This window comes from Asterias amurensis, chromosome 4 (assembly GCF_032118995.1).
Source record: "Asterias amurensis chromosome 4, ASM3211899v1".
NCBI classification, from domain to species: domain Eukaryota; kingdom Metazoa; phylum Echinodermata; class Asteroidea; order Forcipulatida; family Asteriidae; genus Asterias; species Asterias amurensis.
In genome coordinates, this window is record NC_092651.1 from 15991723 (window position 1) to 16013666 (window position 21944).

Sequence of the window (21944 nt, forward strand, 5' to 3'; positions counted from 1 at the left end):
ACACGACAACATTCCAGGAAGACCGACAGAAAACACGTATCCTACAACACTATTTTTTCAAGTGAAAACATTGTTGAGATTTGTTAAAATTATGATCCGGATTCCGATGAGAACTTTGACTTTAGTTACGTCAAGTCTACCGTTATTGGGGTTCATTATCTGTGTGTTAATATCTTTTTTCAAGGATTTTGAAGGAGTGAACTACACCCACTGTAGAGTAAGAATTTTAATTTTAAGGAACGTTTTTTTTCTTCAATTCCATTGGTTTTCAAAAGTTACTCAGGATATAGACGTTTTGGATAACTTTCCGTATGGCGCCACCACATTTTCACTCGTTTTTACAAAAAGGGATATATCAATCAGGTAAATTAGATACTATATTATTTTATTTCGAATGAAAAAGTGGTGGCGCCATACGGAAACTTTTCCTCAAATTTACTCAAAATGAGATATTCCTTTTTGTAAAAATGAGTAAACAAGTGGTGGCAGGATACACAAAATTTCCCAAATTTGTCTTCAAAGTTCTTGAGCAAACTTGACTAGCAGATTACAGCAATTCGCCGTGTAAGAACAATGTACGTTTTGCAATATTATGCAGAGTTCTAGACCAAGTGACTGGGGCGCTAGATTCCTTTTTTTCAAAATTTTGATATTATCGGTCATTTACCCAGTGACATGACTGGGGTGCGAGATTCCTTTTTTCAAAATTTTGACATTATCGGTCATCTAGCTAGATGACCAATGACCGATAATGTCAAAATTTCGAACAAAGGAATCTAGCACCCCAGTCACTGGGTCTAGCAGAGTTTAACAGAGCAATATGCAGGGTTTGATATGGGCTGGGTTTATATACACACCTCTCTTGTTGCTATGGATCAACCAATCAGAATCGAGGATTATTGTTGAACTTTTTTTTTTTAGCAAGACACTTTCTGTTCAAAACTATTAAGGTCTAAATTATGCTAAAGTTAGCCCCGCTCCAGCTACAATATTGTAAAGTCCAATTGTTTGTATTTGTATATTGTGTTTGTATGGAAATAAATGTTGTTGACTGAATATTAAGAGCCAATTCAAGTAGAATAGAGAAATCCAAATTTACCTGCGATGATCAAAACCCTTTAGTCTCTGAAAAATTATCCTTGCTCCTTTATTGACAAGATTACTGTACAGACTCTTAAATTTGATTATGAAAGATTAGATACCTAAAGATTATTAAAGATTAAATTGTTTTTGTTTTTCTTCTTTCTTGTAGGTTTACAATTTCCTGCCATCCATCAGTGCCAGTATTGGTGGCTTTACACCCCAGCGCTACATATGGCGCGTCGCTGTGGCCTTTCACACCACTCCAAGATTTCTGTTTGCATTTATGTATTACAACTGGCATCGTCAGGGTACCCAAAATTGGAACAAAAACTCTAAGTATAGAACTCTTTGTCAAGCAAATCTTGGAGTAAACTTAGCAGAGTTGTGTTGCTTGCTTGGTCTGACATACGTCTCCTCAGAAGAAGACTACAGTAAGTTGCATTGGAACTCTATATACGCCTCTCTTATTATTCATGCATGACGTCATAATTTTTACCCAAAATTAGGCTATAGGTGCACAGCCGCCACCACTTGCAGTGGCTGTGTCTATGGCCTCGTTTTGTGTTAGAATTGTGATGCACTCATGCTTTAATATTAAGAGAGGCGTATGCTATCTAGATGTTGAGTATATTTGGTATGATGATGGTGTTTGCAGAGTTTAAACAAGTTCTTAACTCTGTGTCTGAAATGGCTGCATTATATACTCCTTTTCCACAAAAACTTTTTAAATTGTAAGTAAATTATCTAGTCTACACGTTTGATATCATTGTTGCATTTGGTTACTTCAGAGGGGGCAATATTTTTTACTATCAACAGCTCTCCATTGCACGTTACCAAGTAAGTTTTTATCCTAAAATTATTTTGAGTAACTACCAATAGTGTCCAGTGCCTTTAAAGGCAGTGGACACTATTGGTAATTACTCAAAATAATTATCAGCAAAAAACCTCACTTTGTATGAGTAATGGGGAGAGGTTGATAGTATGAAACATTGTGAGAAACGGCTCCCTCTGAAGTGACGTAGTTTCGAAAAAGAAGTAATTGTCCACAAATTTGATTTCGAGACCTCAAGTTTAGAATTTGAGGTCTCGAAATCAAGCACCTGAAAGCACACAGCTTCGTGTGACAAGGGTGTTTTTTTCTTTCATAGTTATCTCGGAACTCCGATGACCAATCGAGCTCAAATTTTCACAGGTTTGTTACTTTATACATATGTTGAGATACACCAAGTGAGGAGACTGGTCTTTGACAATTACCAATAGTGTCCAGTGTCTTTAAGGCATTGACAATATACAGGAGGAAAAAGACATAGTTTTGTGGCAATATAGATATTTTTTCTTTCTTTCTTTCAGAAACACATGAGAAGTGTTTTATATTCTTCGTTGTGTTTGGTTTCATCTATATGGTCACAACATGCTGTCTGTGTCATATGAGAAAAGCTCCAATGGTAAGCACAAAACTAAAATACATTACATTCAAAATCAGGTCATTTTTACACTGTTTATAAATGAAGGAGGCTGGCAAACTTCCAAACTAATAACACAAATCTAACCGGTAGCCTAACACCAAGTATACTACCAAGCCTGATACTTCACACAAAGGCAACGAGAGCGATTACCTCCATTCCCCCTGGTCATTGCCTTGGTGCCCTTGAAATACACCAGTTGAAATTTGCAATTTCCTTATATGGTGCCCTTTATCTACCAAGGAGAAAATGGCTTGGTGCCCTTGCCCTTTCATACAGGTCTGTACTACCCAGGTAAAGTTAGATTATTGGAAATTCTTCAAGCTTGTATATTCTCAGCAGGTTTGATGGTAAGTGGAGCTGGGTTAACAGGTGTCAGGTCAAGAACAGCCAAACTTCTTTGGTCAGATCTCAGAAACTACACTTTTCCTGATGAAATCATATACCAATAATTGTTAATCGGATGACCACTATTTATTGATGATATTCTTTAGATTACTGAGATTACAAGTGAGATTAAGTGAGATTAAGTGAGATTAAGTGAGATTAAGTGAGAATATATAGGTTTAACCTGAACTTGGTCCTCATTTTCGCATAGGCTGATCACTCGAGGCTCTTCTCATGGCCGTGACTAGTTCACTTCTTTCTTTTTTCCTTTCTTTTGACAGATTCGACGTTCAAGGCGGTTGAAACATTATGCCTTCATTGCTTTTGTGCTGTCAATATGTGGATTTTCATATTTTTTTCTGAGGCATAATCTTTACTGTGAACCATATGGTAAGTGTTATATTTTGAAGTTTATCAACTTATAAAAAAGTTTGGAAACAGTTACATTATTTGCAGTTCTTTCTGTTGATCCGTAATAACATGGAGAACGAGCTATCCCTAGTTTTCCGTCTAGTTCTATGAACTGAGAACCGGGTCTGATCAGCTGATGAGCGGAATCGTTGGCTGTATGCATTATTGCCTGAAATAGCACCCTCATGTAGATAAGCTACAGTCATTGACCTGTGTGTGATTTTCTAATCTGTGGGGGGCGTTTGCGCGGATGATGCAGAGAAATAACAACAATCTCAGACTTGAAACCAAGTCTAGCCACCTATTTGTTCTTCCATCTTCCTAATTGATCATGTTGATAGAATGCCAACCAATAAGTGTCTTTCTCTTTGTTTCAGTCTACAGTATGTTTGCATTTTGTGAGTACATCTCGGTGGTCAGTAACATCGGTTTTCATGCAACAGTTGCCGTTGACTTCCGAGATACAAACATCGTCATCTCTAGCTTGGATAATGAACCAGTAAACACACACAATGGCTACCTCCTGAGATAACACATTCAATCTTTTTTTTAAAGGTTTTAGTAAATGTTTATTTATATTTTGCAAATATTTAGAGAAATATATGCTGGGTAAACTTAGAAAATTTTACAATTTTTGATCACTTAAACCTTGAATATCGTAGATTGATGTCTTATGGGTATTGGGCGTCTACCTGTTAAAACCAAAGAATGTGATCCAGGTGTTTTGACAGAGTGTGAGAACGCCCTTGCGTAGCTTTCATGTACATATCCAATGGGAACGTAGCAATAAACAAAAACATGTGAAAAAGTCATCAATTTACAGGGTCGAAAAATATCTCTGAGTGTATCTTTGAAACCGATGAGTTTAACAAAAGGGATCTTGGTGTTTAAAAGACAAGGACGTCCTCACTTCGCTTTTGTGTACAAAGCCAATGAGGATTCACAAACGTAAGGTGTGTGTGTGTGTGTGTACTTAGAGTGAAATTTAAACCGAGGACTTAAAACAAAAGGGACAACGGGACCACGATTGCAATCACAAAGGAAACAATGAGGATCAATGTTTGTCAGGACAAAGAGTTGAACAAAAGAGGGTCTTTGGAGCTGATAAACACTCGGCATTCAAACATAGGGCCTCTGGGAAAGTGACGCCACAGACAGTCCTGCCTTTGCTTTTATGTGCAAACCAATGGGGATGTGGATAAAAAAAAAACTAAGTTCAAACAGTGGGTGAACAAAGGGGACACCCCTTTGTTAACACCATTTAGAAACTGGTCTATGTTGCTTAGTTTATTTTAATTAATAGTTATTTTGTATTTACATGTACATGTTATGTTTGTTCAAGAGGGGATGTAAATAAATTTGAATTCAGTCTATTGAATATTGTGTTTTGTATTTTATTTATTGATAAACATTACTTGTGGCACTGAATTGCTTTGGACAGGAAGAAGTAATGGTAACATAAGATATTAACCAACATTTTTTCCTAAACAAAAACAATGCAAATAAACACACACAATAATCTGGACTTTGCAAAACTTCTTTCCCCTGCATTAACAGATACTCTACATTAACAGTTGCAGAAAATCCCAGCAGTTATTACAAATAATTAAAAGGGGGCTAGAAGGTTCAGTTCTGTGAACCACCCATTTTCCAATAGATAGGGTCCTTATCAAAATGGGGGGGGGGGGGGGGTTGTAAAAAGCCACTGTATTTGATACTCTTCAAAGTGCATTTTTTTGTTGAAATTAATAAATGTTTGATGACGTCACATTTCAAATAATATATGGTATATATACTTTTGTACAGAGCAGTTTTAGTGCCTTCCTGAATTTATATTATTTTCAGTCAAAACGGCATTGAATTTTTACCTTTATGGCAGGCTCAAAAGATTTCTTTGTAATGCACAGACCCATTTGATTTTGTTATATCTGATGATGTCATGTTTCAAATTTCACTATGAAAGAGAATCAAATAAAATGTGATTTTTCATTTCATTTTCATGAGGTAAGAGAACTTACCGTGGACTCTATCTGTTGGAAAACGTGTTGGAAAATGAGTGCATCACAAAATATAATTTTGACCTTGGCGTCCCTCTTTCTCTCTACGCAGATTTCACTCCTCAGGTATATTCATTTGGTACGAGGAATCTCTAACACAGCTTCTTTAGGAAATCCTACCCCCATCAATTTGAGAATGTTGATCTTTGGCTTTGAGTTCTGTGTTAAATAAAAATGAGCCATGAAATAAAATCTGTTAAGTCATACAGCACAGGTATAGATTTAAATGTTCTAAAGACCTTGCTTGAAACTTGTTTTGAAACTAAAGCAATAACAATGTGAAAATCGCCTTACAAATGAACATAAAGTAGATAGTGAAGTTGTGTAATGTAACAGCACTGTGTTCCTTTGTGCGATATTGATATAGTACATTTGTGTTAAAAATTGTTTAATTGAATGAGTAACAGGTACATTGTAGGTATTTTTTTTTAGATGATCCCCATCAAGGGAACTCGGCAAACTCACACAAAGGGATATAAACACTAAGCTTGCAACAGCCAATCTCTCTCATACAGACACTTGTCTAACGTCTATGATTATGAGTTGCACAAATCAAGAAATTGTGATCCAGTAACTAGACAATAATACTTATTTTACTCATTGTGAATTGAATCTCTGAATACATTAAAAGCCTGTTTAACTGATTAAAAGCTTTCATCTTATTCAAAAGGCGAGAAAGTGTATCTACTTAAATGATCAACAATTAATTATAAAATAGTCTCTGAACCGTGATTCTATTTTTTTTGCTCATCTTCGTCCGAAAATATTAAACGCTCACTGTACTCGGGCATGCAACTTTTCCTGGATCAGCTAATTTCCTTGTTTGTTAATTTCAGTTTTACCATTCAAAATTGAAAAAAAAATATACAAAATCATTGAATTTTTGTGATATCCTATTTTTGGGTGAAGCTACAGTTGCATGCCTGTGTACTTACAAAGCTTGTGAAAAGAGTCTAGTATGATAGCTATCAGACAATCAGAAACTTAACCTATGCCTTTTCAAATTGCGCACAAAACAGTGTTTAGTTATATTCATAGAAGAATCCAGAAGACGATCAGAGCATACTGATTGAAACGTCGAGTTAATCCAACGGTTCTTTTCAGAACCACCACAACTCATTTAGAGATTGTTATTACATGGTGTTACCGCAAACTCTTCTATATTATATTCATACAGGCAAATGACTTCAGTGTGTATTTGATTAACATAACTTATAAAATAAAGATCTATTTATTTCATCCCTGAAACTAAATTTTTAGTGTACAGTACTCGGCAAACAAACACACTTTTAAAAACAATATATACTCTTTATATACAGGATTTCTCTATAATTTATAGATCACACACTTGATTATTGAAATCCTTACCAGCCTTAGAAAAACTTTTAGTTTCCAACTATCAGAAAACTTTCCAACTGCTTGATCGAAAACGATCATTAGTAGTTATTCAGTTGTAAATCAAACGCAATTCATTAAAATAAACTGCATTAGTGGTTTGTGGGTCAGGAGATTGAATAATAAGTGCTGCAAAGAAAACAGATTTTCTTTATCTCAAAGAATATTTTTTCGCCTTAAGAAAACAAGGTTGTATTGAAAAAAAGAAAGAAAAAAAGGTGGTATTGAAACTGGGTTTCATCTGATTATTCATTTAACCCTTTTCTCAAGGCACAGTAGTTGAATACACAGTGATATTGACTCCTTGCACACACGTCCTACGCGGCGACTTTGCCACGCTCACCATTTTGGTGGGCAACCGATTTACGTGTAAACTCTGCGTCGCCTAAAATGCGCACTTCACTGAATAACGCACAGTGACATTGCCCACCAGTATGGCGCATCCAAGATTATTCTGATGATGACGTCGGGTGAATTAGGTCAATAGATATATTTACAAATGATGCAATGATATTCAAAGGCTTTTCAAGAAGAGCGCGGCCCCAGTCTGGACCCAGTGATCTTGGTCTCCACCACAGGGTACCGTTAGATGAGTCACTATCTTCTCACGGTCAGCGCTGTAGTACACAGGTAGTGAAATGCTCTCTTGGCTATTGTATGGCTCACCAGCATCCTGACAAACAAAGAAGAACAAATATTGAAATCTCAATTGACAATTCTACATCTACATCTATTACAATTTTTTGTCTAAGCCTGTTCAGCATCTGTCGTCTATTTCACCTAGCTCCTCCTAACTTAGGATTGATCTTAGGAATTAAGACGAATTCAGTTCCGTATCCAAAGGTGTAGGACGCATTGAACCCATCCTAAGTTTCCCAAGTTAGGACAAGTTGCTCGTCCTAACTTGAGTTTAATCCTAGAAGACAAAGAAGAAATCCTTACCTTTAGAACCCATGCTACTGTGCATGTGGGTATGGTACACACACTAGGCGAGTCTCGTTGATTCTCAGAGAGTCTTGATCCATCAAAAGTGCATCCCTCTAGCTGTAGCCCACCGATCTACATTACAAATCACACTCAAAGATGAGCAGAGTCACACAACAGTTTAGAGGTTCTACCCCAAAACAATCCCCAAAGCTTAAAGGCACAGGACACTATTGGCAATTACTAAAAATAATTGTTCGCACAATATCTTACCTGGTAACAAGCAATCAAGAGCTTTTGATAGTATAACACATGGTGAGAATTTTTTTTTTTTCTGAGAAAGAGGTAATTTCTCGCTCAAATAATATTAAAAGACTTCAGGCCTCAGGCTTTTTGGGGAAAAATGGTGTTTTTTCTTTCATTATTCTCTTGCAATTTCGATGTAAAAATTGTCACAGATTTCTTACTTTATGCATATGTTGGGATACACAAAGTGAGAATACAGATGACCAGTGCCTTTTTGTAGGATGTTCACTTTATACTTCTCTTAGCCACAATGGTCATTACCTTCGCCAATGTAAACACAGACATCCAAATATTCATCAATAACATAATTGCCAAAGTTAACAATTGCTATACCATGTACACGTGTACACCATGTATATCTGTGTACACATGTGGCCCTTATGTTATGCACAAATGGGCTAGTCCGACGGACCTCATATTATTAACAAGAGTCGACTGTATTTATTTTATTTTGAGTGAGATGTTGAACTAACCTTGACTTGATGTTTAGCTCCACTGATGGATCCTCCCCATGTACAGACAAACTTAAGACTGTCCATTGATGTTTTTATATCTCTGTCAGATTAAAATTAAAGATCATTTGTTAATCATCTCTGCACTAAATACCATGAATTAAATTAATTGTTAACGATCACATTGAGTTGCATTCAGCATATTCTACAATAATAAAAAGTTAAAGCCCCCAAAACTAAATACAGCCTTTAAAAAACTTGGGTGTGATCCCTGGCTTCAAAGGAGCTAACAGTTGTATGATTTCTTTGGGGGTGTCAGTCAGAAGTCATTCAACCTGGACCCAATTTCATGGCTCTGCTTGCCGCCGAATTACTCTTACTATCACGATTCCCCGCTTACGTGCAAGCGCCGAATTTCTGCACTAGCCTAGAATGCCTAGTAACTTGGAGTACACACGTGCAGAAGCCAAAATTCGCCACTAACCCATGAAATACGCTTGCTGTAAGCACAGAATTCCCTGCTTCTGTAAGCGCCGATTCTGTGCTTACGGTAAGCAGAGCCATGAAATTGGGCCCTGTACTTGCCATACAGCCAGGGATCACACCCAAGTTTACATCAACACTGGGAAGCGGCAGGAGAGGGATCACCTAAATAACACATTTTACATTTAATAATCTCACCTATCATATTGTTACAAATTGACAGTTGAATACATTAAGAGATTTTCTTATTTTCCTGTTACATTAAGAGATTTTCTTATTTTCCAGTTTTCTTACCTCGCTGTTAGTTGCCTCAAGGCATTCAGGAATGTGTCTGGATGAAAGAGCTCTGACAAGTCTAATGTCTCATTCAATAAAGACTTGGATTCAGCCTTCTGAACCCACCCCTGAATGGCCATGGTACGAGCCACTAGTGTGCGCAAGTACTGTATAGGATCCTCTGGACCTTCCCATCTGCTCTGCCAATCTAGGGGTGTCTGAGGAAACAGAGGGAAAACAACGATGGGGTTATAATTGTTGGTACAATTAACTCTCTCATCAAGACATTTGTCAGGAACTTTACGAAAACAGGCTAGCAGGATTATTGTAGCAGACACGAAAAGCATGCAAGAAATTATGGAAGATTACATCATGACTTTGTTTAATAAGATTCTTTGCAATCCAAAGACACCTTCTTAACTCCCAAATTACTCAGACTCACTCACTCAAGGTCCGACAACTAAGTGTAAAGACCAACAGATTTATGAATTCCTGTCTGCCCAGTGTAGTAAAATGAAATTAATAGTAGACTGTCGAAATACTGTGAGTTATTTTCATTAAAGTAGAGGAATTGAATGGTTTGTTTAGATGATCTTTCCATCAAGCGAACTCATATAAAAAGCCAAACTGGCAACATCCGATCTCTCTCATACAAACATTGGTTTAACGTCTATGATTATGAATTGCACAAATCAAGAGATTGTGATTCAATAACTACCAGACAATATTTATTCTATCCATTTTGTAATCAACGTTTAACTCGGGGATTCGAACCCACAACCTTGCAATTGAAAGTAGAAAGTCCTGCAGTCTAACCACTCAACCACAGTGACTTGAAAGCACACTAAATTATAAAGTTCCTACTATTTCAAATCATTTAGAGAACTAATGTCAAAGTCAAGCAATTCGCATCAAAAGTAAAAAAAAAACACTAACAACCAGCAAGCCTGAAGAGTTGAATAATACGCAGTTCTTTATCACAGCGCTTTATCACAACCCTAAGGGGCGTATCAAAGCACACAGTATTTTGTCCTGCAAGGTTTGTGGAGTTTGTACGAGTTTGTATGAGACCTATTCCTTTAAAGCCCCATGTAATGGTTTACAAACCTACCTCCTGTTTGAGTAGTAACACAGCCATATTCTGTACCTCACTTGTTAACAGTGTTGTACCACGGATCACCTTACTCAGTGCAGCTAGTGTAGAGTGAACAAACTGGACCAGCATGACAGCATTGTAACGTTCTAGCTGGATGAATGATGTGACTGGGTTGTCTGAGCCGGATTTCTCACTTGGAGCTTGAAGCTTGGTCTGTATGATCTGGGCACCCTAAAATTCAATCACAAAATAGAATTACTAAACAACAAAAAAGGACACTGACTGGGCAGATTTTGTGTTAAATTTAAGGGGTACAAAAAGAGAAATTTACAAGGACAGGATTTGAACATGCGAACTCTAGGGTTAAGGGGCCGGCGCTCTACCAACTGAGCTATATACACCTAAAGTGGCACTCTCCCTTTTTTGTCAATATCTTTGTTTGGGGTGCCAGTCAGAAGCCATATAACCTGTAACTGCTGTGTAGCCAGGGATCACACTCAAGTTTGGGAAGCAGCAGCAGAGGGATTACCTTATAAATGGAGATACAACTTTTTATTATAAAAATCAAGTAAATATTTACAGGGGAAACCGGGTTTGTAAATTTTGAAGTGAACATTACGAAGCAAAACTTTACTAACATGTGATTTTAAACTGTGAACCAAGATACTGACAAAATAGGGTAATCACCATTATTAGGGTTTGATAGCGCAGTTGGTAGAGCACCGACACAGAAAGCTGGAGGACGCAGGTTCAATAATTGTTGTAATATTTTTTTATTTTTCACCCAAAAAGTGAATTAAAAGTTACCCCTAAAAAATAATAAAATATTATCTCCCTTTGGATCGATTCCAATTTACAGACTACTGTTGCATTGATAATAATGATCTTCAAAATTTGAAAACTAACATTCCACCACATCACATATTGCCATTTCCTCTTACTTGATTAAGTTTCTTCCATAAGTTTAAGGTAGGGCCCAACTCTGAGTTCCAGCGATCCATATCAAACTTGACAGCTGCCTCATCTAGTCGACGTAAGATCTTGAGTTGGGAGATGACCTGATTACTGATGATCCGTTGAGAGGAGCGTTCAATGTTCGCTGGTAGACCAAAGTATGATGGCTTGTCATCCTCAGGGAAAGAGTTGATCAGATCGGTGTAGTCCTAAAAGACAAGGAAAGAAATCAGTTCACAGTATAAGAAAGGGATGTAGGAAAAGAGTTGATCAGATCAATGTAGTCCTAAAAGACAAGGAAAGAAATCAGTACACAGTATAGGAACGGGATGTAGGGAAAGAGTTGATCAGATCAATGTAGTCCTAAGAGACAAGGAAATAAATCAGTACACAGTATAGGAAAGGGATGTAGGGAAAGAGTTGATCAGATCAATGTAGTCCTAAGAGACAAGGAATGAAATCAGTAAAAGGTTTAGCAGATAGGGATGTATTTATATCCATTTTCTGTACAGTAACTTGAAGATCACACACTGTTTTGGTGTTGGGCACTGAGGGAGGGTGCCCCGAGTACTTACCCGAGTTCTGTGAAAAAATATCACAGGCATATTACTCGGTTGGGATTCAAACCCACGACCGTTGCAATTCCAGCGCAGTGTCCTACCAACTAGAACACCCAGATTGCACAGTAGCTAGAGGCAGTTCAAATCTTTTGATTATAGTAAACCTTTTATGAAGCTCAACGTGGAGCAAGACTAGGGCCAAATTTCATGGCTCTACTAACCGCCGAATTCTGCGCTTACGATCACTGTTCTCAACTTACTGTGCAAGCTACAAATTTCTGCGCGCCAGCTGCTGTATAAGCGAAGAGTGCATAGTAATGTGGAGTAGCAAAAGTACCCTGCTAGCCTATACAATACGTTTGACAAAAGCGCGTAATTCTCTGCAAGCCCAAATTCTTTGAAATGCTTTTTGGGGTTGAACAAAGAATTGACTATAGTGGGATTCGAACCAACGACCTCCGGATTACCGCGCCGGCGCTTTGCCAACTGAGCTATCTAGCCCTATGTTCGCGGTGTCCCTATTTTGTCAATATGGTGGTGGGGAGGCCAGTTAGAAGCCATACAACCGTTAACTGCCGTGTAGCCAGGGATCACATCCAAACTACGATACAACCTGGGAAGCGGCAGCCACGGGATCACCATAAAGGGATGCGACTTTTTGTTTCAGATATCAATATAAACCACAAGGGAAACTGACTGGGTAAAATTTTGAAATGATTTTGGGGGTTGAACAAAGAATTGACTTACAGTTAGCAGAGCCACGAAATTGGGCCCAGTTGTTATCTCAATCTCAACACTGATAAAACAATATAAACCATTTACCCTGTAATAAGCAGAGGACGGTACGGAGACACCAGCAGCAATTTTCTTAGGTCTCTTAGCGCCACCTCCAGCCAGTACATCCTTGTTGAAGTATTGCGATAAGTAGGAGCGTAAGACTCTCATGTCAAATGGGTTATCCACCCGACCACCATAGATTGCATTCTCAAACAGTCCGTAAATAAAGTCCCACTGAAGCTCTTTGCCTGTTGAAATGGATTGAATAGTTTTAGTATTCATCCAGGAAATATCATATCACCAACTGCAAATGGCACTTCTGCTTTTTATACATTTTTTCCCCCACACACACAATGCCATGTATTCTTCCTCAGAATTCAATTTAGGAGTCCTAATGGATGCTTCAGATGTCCAAATGAGGCAAGGTTGGGTCATGGCAGATAAGGTTTGTGTGTTGATGGAGTCATCAATCTTGTTAAGATGGCATTTTTTTTGTCGAATTTTCAGAGAGTGGGGTGGACAAGTTTCTGTGTCTTTTGTATGTTGTGAAAATTTGTTTTAAACGGCAAGGATCTATGTGTGTGTTATATAAAACAAACATTGAATGTACTTTACACATGCATTATCGCCACATATAATCACTTGGTGAGATCTGGCCTTTTTTGGAAAATATCATACAAGATGTGAAATATTGTTAAAGGGAAGGTACACGTTTGGTAATTACTCAAAACAAATATTAACTTAAAAACTGACTTGGTAGCGAGCATTGGAGAGCATGTTGATAGTATAAAACATTGTGGGAAACGACTACCTCTGAAGTAACATAGTTTGTGAGAAAGAGGTAATTTCTCACTAAAATAATAAAAGACTTCCAGCCAGAAGTCTTTTATTCTTATCAGAAAGCACACAAATTCGTCCAACAAGGGTATTTTTTCTTTCATCATTTTCTCGCAACTTTGATGACCAATTGAGTCCAAATTTTTACAGGCTTGTTATTTTATGCTTACGAGAACACTGGTCTTTGACAATAACCAAACATGTATCTTCCCTTTAAGAGCCAAATGACTACTTACCCTTTCCTACAGCCAGCCTATTAATAATGTCTGCCCCTGCTCTCAAATCCGACATGGAGAACTCATAGAACTTGGTCCAGCCCTGTGGAATGTAGTTACGTCTCTCCTGGCATACAGCGTGGAACCAGGCAAGAGCAAAGAGTGCCTGCGAGCGTACTGTGTTGTTATCTTTGCTGATGAATTCGGGGGACCAGGACTCGTAGCTTCGAAGAAGGTTCTTCTTTATTCCTGGTGGAGCCTGAAGGGAGAGGGGTAAACATTACTTTCAATATTTGTAAATGTTTATGCAACTCGCCAGACACATAAGGCCTGAAAACCACTTCAAGGTGTAGGCTACAAACCAACTACTTTTCCAGGGGCCATTGCCACCTACTCCTGGGGCTGAAACAGGGTTACCCCCTTTTACAGTCCATACAGATGTAGGCTTGGGTATCATCAATCCAAAGCCTGGCTGGTAGAGCAGAAAGCCTACCGCCCCAAATGTTTTTCCCCATTCTTACTAATGTTGCAGCTATGACTGCAAGGCAATGTCACACACGGCAATTTACAGGCAACCAGTTCAAAGGGATCTCCAAGAAGAAAAGACATTCACATTTACAATGCTCACACATTTTACTCATGTGTTAGCAAAGTGGTCCTGTAGCGTGCACTGCAGTTGGTTGCCTCCAAGTTGCCTGCAAAAGTTGCCTCAGGTGACAAGGCCCTAAAAGTACAAATAGGAATCAGTAAAATGTTCCCAACACAAGAATAAAACCTTCATTTTTATAATGTATCTTAAAAATGACAAAATGAAGGCATTGTGAATTTTCTTCCTTTAGAATACAATGAAGAAGCTAGCCTGACCTCATATGTGATCTTGAGACTGGATTGTAGTAGGATGGTAGGGAATTTAGGATGACTCTCTGCAGTTAACCACAGACGGAACTTCTCATGAGGCTCAAGTGTGTTCATTTCCTGTTAAAACAAAAAACCACAATAAATAAGACGGAGCTAAATTGAGAGAATGAAAATCATAATGCACACCGATAGATTAGAACTCTTTTCCTAGACAGCGCCCTAAGCTGTCCATACTAACATATTTCTATTAGTAAAATCACTTAGAGAAAAATTCCAGAGCTAACCCATGCAATCAGATATGAGGACCAAAAACCTATTCAACATAGTGATATCTTTTCTTCAGGCTGGAATTTCATTGAAGAAAAGATATTACTACAACAACCAAACCGCCCAATATTTGCAGTAAATTTATGACTTGCATTTTTGTCTTAGTCATTTGCATGACGTATAACAACTTCTTATGAAGCACGTTTCACAATAATCGTCCCAATGCGCTTTACGTTAGTGCCCAGGTCACTGTGCCAATAATTACATGTAACATCCCTTTAACCTTTCTCAGCTCCCTGGGGAGAATACATGTACAGCCCCAAGCTTCAGTGGGGCTCTGAATGCCTTTTCATACACAATATCAACCTCTACCCTCGCAGGTACCCATTTATACCCCTGGGTGAAGAGAAGCAATTACAGTAAAGTATCTTGCTCAAGGACACAAGTGTCACGACCGGGATTCGAACCCACACTCTGATGACCAACCACCAGAACTTGAATTTAATGCTCTCAACCACTCGGTCATGACACCCCTTAAGAGGAAGACTACGTGAAAACTACTCAGCAGCATCCCTTCTCACCTTCTCCAGAACAGCCAACCATGGAGTGACAAGATGAAGATTCTTCAGGCACAACCACTCTCCATTACGAGCACAATCATGTAGAAGCTGCATGGCTATATCAGCTTGCCCCTGACCCATAGCAACCTAGTCAATGGTAAATAGAAACAAGTCGGTCAGTCACAATCATGTAGAAGCTGCATGGCTATATCAGCTTGACCCTGACCCATAGCAACCTAGTCAATGGTAAATAGTGGAAAATAGAAATAAGTCGGTCAGTCACAATCAGGTTTATTTTCAAGAGGTACACACATTGGTTTTGTAAACTTGGCCACTTGCACGTGAAAACAGAAAAGGGAACACAAACGGTCTCCATAGGGGAATTCTAAAACCTGGGGCCCTCCACAGTTTTTTGTACAAAGTCTATTATTTTTTTTTGAGGATTCAGTATGAGATAGTTATCATTACACCATTGGCTAAAGTTCTGTATAGGAAAGCGATACAGAACTTTAGCCAATGGTGTAATGATAACTATCTCATACTGAATCCTCAAAATATAAAAGAGCTTGTGTTTGATTTCAGACATATTAAGAGAGGTGAACCTTCAGCAAATAGTATTAAGCTCATTGGACAGGATTTTGACATTGTGCAAAACTACAAATACCTGGGCACAATAATTGACAATAAATTGAACTGGAGTAATCATTACTCGGCGCTCATCACAAAGGGCTGTCGGTTAATGTTTTTTTTGCGTAAATTGAATTATTTTCATGTAGACAAGGATATTTTGATTCTGTTTTACTCATCTGTTATTGAAAGTGCTATTACTCATGATTGTGTGGTTTGGTAGAATGGAGCAAGAATTGAAACGGGTTGTGAAAACAAGCATTAAAAATCCTAGGGATAGACATCGATCTTGATTAAACTTGCAAAGATAACTCTCGATCTAAAGCAGAGGCAGTCGAATGTACCACCAACCATCCATTGAACAAATTCTTCATCAAACTAAGAAGTGTTAGGAGATGGCAGTCACTTTGATGCAAAACAAGCAGGTACCTCAACTCCTTCATACCATACTCTGTCCGTCTACTCAACCTCAGTGTTTAACTACTTTGTTTACTTTCTGCTTAGATGTCAGTTATGGCGACAGGGCTTACTCCAACATAGCACCAAGACTCTGGAACTCACTTCCGGATTACCTCAGACAAATACACAACATCACTCTCTTCCAGCAGAAACTCAAAACACACTTATTCTTGCTTGCTTTCCAACATCTTGACAAAACTTGACCGGCGCCTTTGAATGTTTCTCCTTTTCAGTAAAGTGCGCCTTATAAATGCTGTAGTTTATTATTATTATTATGTTGTTTTCAATATGATTCCATTGTGGTTTATTGTGTAGTTTCTGTTTAATTAATATTATGTATTTTCAGTAGTTTATTTATGATTGTGTGGTGTAAATTTTTTCTGTATTGCATGTATTCAAAATGTTTTCCTCCATGGTAGGACCAATAAAAAAATTGAATTGAATTGAATATGGGTGGTTCTTAACTACAGGGACAATGTAAAGAAATGCGAAGAAAAAAAATGTGAGTTAAGTTGTCAAATTATCAAGGAATTTTGTGTACAAAAGTCTATGGGAGGTTCTTAAACTACAGCTGAGTGTAGTGACAAAGGAAAGTAATGCGAAAAAACAAGAAATGTGTGTTGAGTTGTCAAATTATCAAATATTCAAGCGTGAAGATAAGATTGTTATATCATTTTACCTGATGGTACTTTTCTGCACCAATGACCTCATTGGCGAGATCTTGAAGCTCTTGAGAAGGATCTGCACCGGGTGAGATGATGACTAGTATGGGCTCTGATGGCACTGTCTCCTGGCAGAGACGCTTGAGGTTCAATGTGGGTGGGGATAACTCCTTCATACCTAGAGATCATGAGTATATAAAAGAACCATCGATTGACGCATTCTCTTGACTATATCTTCACAAATATAGTTTAGGCAAACAAAACAAGAAGAAAGACAAAACCTCATTAACCTGTCAAGCGTGTTTGAAATTCCAGTAAAAGGGGATACAGCTTGTTGGCCAGCCTTCCTACTTCAAGATATAATAATAAATGTATTGAAGTAAACTTGGACTTACCCAGTATTTTGCTTGCAAACATAGACATAGAACTCTGTAGTCTGTCTGGCCGGAGTGCTTGGACTACTAATGTCTGATGGTAAAAACAAATCCAGTTCATAGGTTTATTCAACATGTTATAGATTACTTCAGCTGTTTTTGGAATTGGATTTGAATATATATTCTCAACGCAAAATGAGAAGAAAGAAGAAATTTCAGTTTTAGATGTGGGAGGAAAAACCCCAGAGAATTATTCCAGGGAAAACCCACGCACTTGTTATATGGTCACAGTTTGTGTTTGCTGAGCAGGACTATATTCCTTTCATTACCTTCCCCACCTGTGTGCTTTGATAATGGCGCGCTTATTCCTTTCAACCCAATCCACATAGTGCCCCCACTGGGATTCGAACTGGGATCCCAGAGGTGGAAGGCGAGGCAAGTCACCACTACACCAACCTGTGCACATTAACAAGGGAGGATGATTTGAGAACTGTGACAAGTCCTGAACAGCGGCTTGTGGACCTGGGTCTTCCACTATTCTAGAACCAGAACCTTCTAGATGTTATAGAAAGGTTTGCGGAAACACCATGTTATGATAATCTCTATATGAGTTGGGTTGGTTCTGAAAAGCACCGTTGGTTTCAACTCGAGGTTTGGATCAGTATGCTCTCATCATCTTCGAGATGTTACAATACCTTATGCATTGATGTCATCCAGCGGCCATCTTAGTGGAAAAACGGTGACGAAACAATCGAAACGCACAGATTTGTATGCGCGGTGCACAGGATTGGCCAATGAACAACCTCCTTTTGACCTCTAGGTGAGGGCGCCCTACTGAAATGACGTCATGTGCATAAGGTCTATTCAGAAGGTTTACAGACTCTGTGCATCACCGGAAATATAAAACTACAGGTTTGGACGCAATGTGGAAAATTTTGCTATGCAGTATTTTCTGCTTAACTGCTTTATGAAATTGGGCCCTTTTCAAATGAAGTAAATGTTGTATACCTGCTGGAATGGTGAGATTTTCTTCTCAAGGCTGGTTGGGAATTCTTGTTCACATTGAGAGCTTCTTGAGAATGATGACCAGAGATTGGTATCAGACAGGTTTAGAGTCTGGTACAGTGGCAAAAAATTAGACTGAAAAAGAAATTGATATAATAAAAATATATTCAAATGATTATAATACTAATAATATACTGCTTGGAAAAGAGGCAAAACATCTGTAGGAACAGACCTGACGACACCAGTTATACAAGACAGTAAAAAGAAAAATATATTTAAGAATTCTATGTTAAACTGATTCTAATTCTGATTCTAACAAATAATATACTGCTCAAAATAGAGACAATGCAAAACCAAAACCTCTAAGACCTACATTGCTCTTCTGTTGCAATGTATGACAAACATCTTTGGGGATGTAAAATGTGAAAATGCAAAACGCAAAATGCAATTATTGTGATCCTACGCCCCTTCCTGTATTCATCAGTAATTTGTCTTTTTAAGATATATGTGGCTCTTTATTCCACAGGGACAATGGTTACAGAGTGGAAAGCAAGTACATTCATTCACACCGCATTATCACAGTGCAGACTGGTAGAGTTTTTATATCATATGCAATAACAATGGCAATAACTTAAAAACGTATGGAAATTTGCATCGGTAAAGAATAAAAAATTTTGGTTTTACCCATAATATACACCGATATGTGTTAGCACTGTATACTCGGTACTTACTGGAGTTCTGTGAACAAAAATCACAGGCATATTACTTGGGAGTGATTCGAACCCACGACCTTTGCAATTCTAGAGCAGTGTCTAACCAAATAGACCACAGAGCTTGAATAAGTACCAAGTATACAGTGCTTAATACACACATGGGTGTATATGGGTAAAACAAACAATTAATATTAATAGGATGGTTTCATAGTGAAATCTATCGCGCAAGACCAGGCTTTCTGCTTGTTCTCATCCTTATACTGTGGCTGTGCCGAGATGTAGAACAAAGAGCTACTCCAGTAGCTTTTTCCCTAGTAATGCATCTCTTTGGAACTCCTTGCCTGGTGCATGTTTCCCTTCATCCTATGATCTCCCATCTTCTAAGAGGAATGTCAATTCCTACCTTCAGCTCAACTGAGTTTCTGCATGTCTATGTTTTCTTCCTTGTAGCCCTTAACCTAGAGTGGCTTTTAGCCTTGTTTTGGGCGACTTGCATAAAAAAATAAAATAAAAACAAAACTAACCTTAAGTACAGACACAGCTTGTATTCTGTCCTGATCAATCCAGCTAGGTAGTCCATCCTTGGATTTATTTGCATCAGGTTTAACGTCAGAAACAATCTGACCAAGGAATAACTCCCATTCCTGTACACATAAAGTGAAAAGTGAATTACAGTAATTTAATATGGTCATTCATGTATATTCAAATCAGATTAGTTAAAGCCCTGACGTTTTTCAACACAAGCAGAGTTTTTCAGACTTTACAACTTGATTCCTATGTGGGTCACCATTCTGAGCTGAAGACTAACACGCGTACCCAACATTGTCCAACCTTAAAACACTTGTTAATGAGGAACAGTTAGAATATCTTATAATATTATATTATGTCACAGGTTTTCAAGGACTAATTTAGTTGTTTCTGTATTCTTTTGTTTGTTTTTGGTTTTACCGCGCCTTGAACACCTACTAGGGGGGAAATGTGCACATTACAAGTCTTTATTATTATTATTATTACGAATCTGAGATATGTTTGCGATGTAACTCACATTTTCCTTGAAGTGATGCGCGTACATTCCATGTACCAGGTGAAGAGCAAACATCAGGCGTGCTTCCTTAAACAGTGATCTACAAACATACTCATAGACAAGAGTCTGAAGAGAGATGATGAGTTTCTGAATCCTCATCTCAGTGCTATTGCCATCCTAATAGAGAGAGGTGGAAAAAAATATATCATATCAACACTATGTCAAGTAGCCAACCCTTCAAGATGTTGACCAATTGTAGTCTTCGTGGAATATGTAATTTATGTAATTTATATAGTTTTTATATTGATTGTGTATTCTTGTATTTGGCCAGTGGATGTCAAGTTTCTATGTTTTTAACGTGGACAAATAAATAAATCTAATCTAATCTAATCTAGACAAATAAATAAATCTAATCTAATCTAATCTAATCTAATCTAATCTAATCTAATCTAATCTAATCTAATCTAGAATCAAGGTTCAAGGTTAATTTATTTTCCACAGTATCAACAAATAAAATACATAATCACTCAACAGCGAACAGATTAAAGAATACAACTTTAGAGTAATCAAGAACTAGATGAAAACAATGACACTGCAGATAGAGGGATCCATTTTAGAAGCCGAGCGTGTAGGCAATAGTCCCTAAAGACATGCATTTGCATTGAAACAAAGAACAATATTTACAAATTCGGTGAATCAAACAGTCTGTGGTCAAGTCGAGAACAAAATATATATTATACTCAAAAATACATTTAAGTAAACACTTTTAAAAAAATGACCACCAAGATCTTAAATAAGCTTGTCTGCTGCCATACTACAGAAAAGTGCCTTACAGTTTGCAATTAGATTTGTTCTTTGACATGTAGGGTGTAACAGAAAATCTTAAAATACAACTGAAGAATCCTTCCAAATCACACTTACTGTTCTTCCTTCAAGCGCTCTCAAGAACAGCCTGAGGAATGCTCCCAAACTGAAACGGTACATATTATTGAGTTTAGCCAGGTCACTGATGACAAAGAACAGGGTGCTACCATTCTCTGCCAGGGGTAGGTAAGCAGACCTCTCTTGGTCCAGAGAGGCTTGGAGGTGAACTGACTCCTCCAGGGAGCTGGAGATTGTCTGACTGCTCTCTTTGGTCTTGTTCAAGGAGTCCAGGAGCACTTTGTTCTCTAAAATGTTACCTTCTGACTTGGCCAGAGTCTACAAAAGGGAAAATTAGAAAAAATAAATAAATATTAAAATGGCGTTTGTGAATTATTGGTCAAGCCTACAATTGGTGGGGAAACAAACACAAACATTCAATACAGCAGGCCCACTGATCAAAATAGAAGAAAGCAAAGACTTCGCAGATATATATGCTTTGAAAATGAATTAGCTGTTGCAGACTGCTTACCAACCAAAACGACCTATAGTATAACTGCAAAAAATAGTAAATGGCCTTCATTTCTCAAAGGCTAAAAGAGAAAGACTTTGCTAGGGTCGAAACGTCAGGCCATCAACCAATTTTTGCAGATATCTATGCTGTAACATCTGAAAGAGTTCTTTGGTTTTTGTAATTCTTAAATGAGGATCCTACAGCCCTGGTGCCGATTTCACAAAAAGCTAAAATTGATCATAACTGCAAATCAAACGTAGTTGCTAAGTTAAGTGTGATGTCACAATACAATTCGCTGTGTTAATACAGAAAATTTGTCTTGCGATGAGTTTGATTGCTTTGTG

General features: G+C 37.9%; 2 protein-coding genes across 3 annotated transcripts in view; one reads left to right on the plus strand and one right to left on the minus strand.

Moving 5' to 3' along the window:
- The first annotated feature begins 11 nt into the window (after positions 1-11).
- Positions 12-4717, plus strand: LOC139935667 (post-GPI attachment to proteins factor 2-like). The gene is made up of 5 exons (XM_071930177.1): positions 12-217; positions 1253-1514; positions 2434-2528; positions 3215-3323; positions 3722-4717. The coding sequence occupies exons 1-5, from the start codon at positions 92-94 to the stop codon at positions 3874-3876; spliced, it is 747 nt and encodes a 248-aa protein (XP_071786278.1). The 5' UTR covers positions 12-91; the 3' UTR covers positions 3877-4717.
- Positions 4718-4843: 126 nt separating this feature from the next.
- The window catches only part of LOC139935666 (cytoplasmic dynein 2 heavy chain 1-like), a 73716-nt gene continuing 56615 nt past the window's right edge, over positions 4844-21944 (minus strand). For both annotated transcript variants that reach the window (XM_071930175.1, XM_071930174.1), the window contains 16 exons: positions 21147-21425; positions 20247-20402; positions 19726-19845; positions 18492-18623; positions 17505-17577; positions 17127-17287; positions 15383-15508; positions 14541-14651; positions 13698-13935; positions 12670-12872; positions 11275-11496; positions 10349-10564; positions 9256-9455; positions 8500-8581; positions 7739-7855; positions 4844-7469 (listed from right to left, as the gene is read on the minus strand). In XM_071930175.1, coding sequence (XP_071786276.1) covers positions 7311-7469; positions 7739-7855; positions 8500-8581; positions 9256-9455; positions 10349-10564; positions 11275-11496; positions 12670-12872; positions 13698-13935; positions 14541-14651; positions 15383-15508; positions 17127-17287; positions 17505-17577; positions 18492-18623; positions 19726-19845; positions 20247-20402; positions 21147-21425 — 2595 coding nt within the window. In that variant the 3' untranslated portion in view covers positions 4844-7310. The remainder of the gene's footprint in view (positions 7470-7738; positions 7856-8499; positions 8582-9255; positions 9456-10348; positions 10565-11274; positions 11497-12669; positions 12873-13697; positions 13936-14540; positions 14652-15382; positions 15509-17126; positions 17288-17504; positions 17578-18491; positions 18624-19725; positions 19846-20246; positions 20403-21146; positions 21426-21944) is intronic.

Excerpts from the sequence above, each read along its gene's own strand:
- LOC139935667 (XM_071930177.1), top strand. The coding sequence starts at position 92 with ATGATCCGGATTCCGATGAGAACTTTGACTTTAGTTACGTCAAGTCTA. Across the intron at positions 1,515-2,433 it reads CTCCTCAGAAGAAGACTACA|AAACACATGAGAAGTGTTTT; the intron begins GTAAGTTGCATT and ends TCTTTCTTTCAG. Across the intron at positions 3,324-3,721 it reads TCTTTACTGTGAACCATATG|TCTACAGTATGTTTGCATTT; the intron begins GTAAGTGTTATA and ends TCTTTGTTTCAG.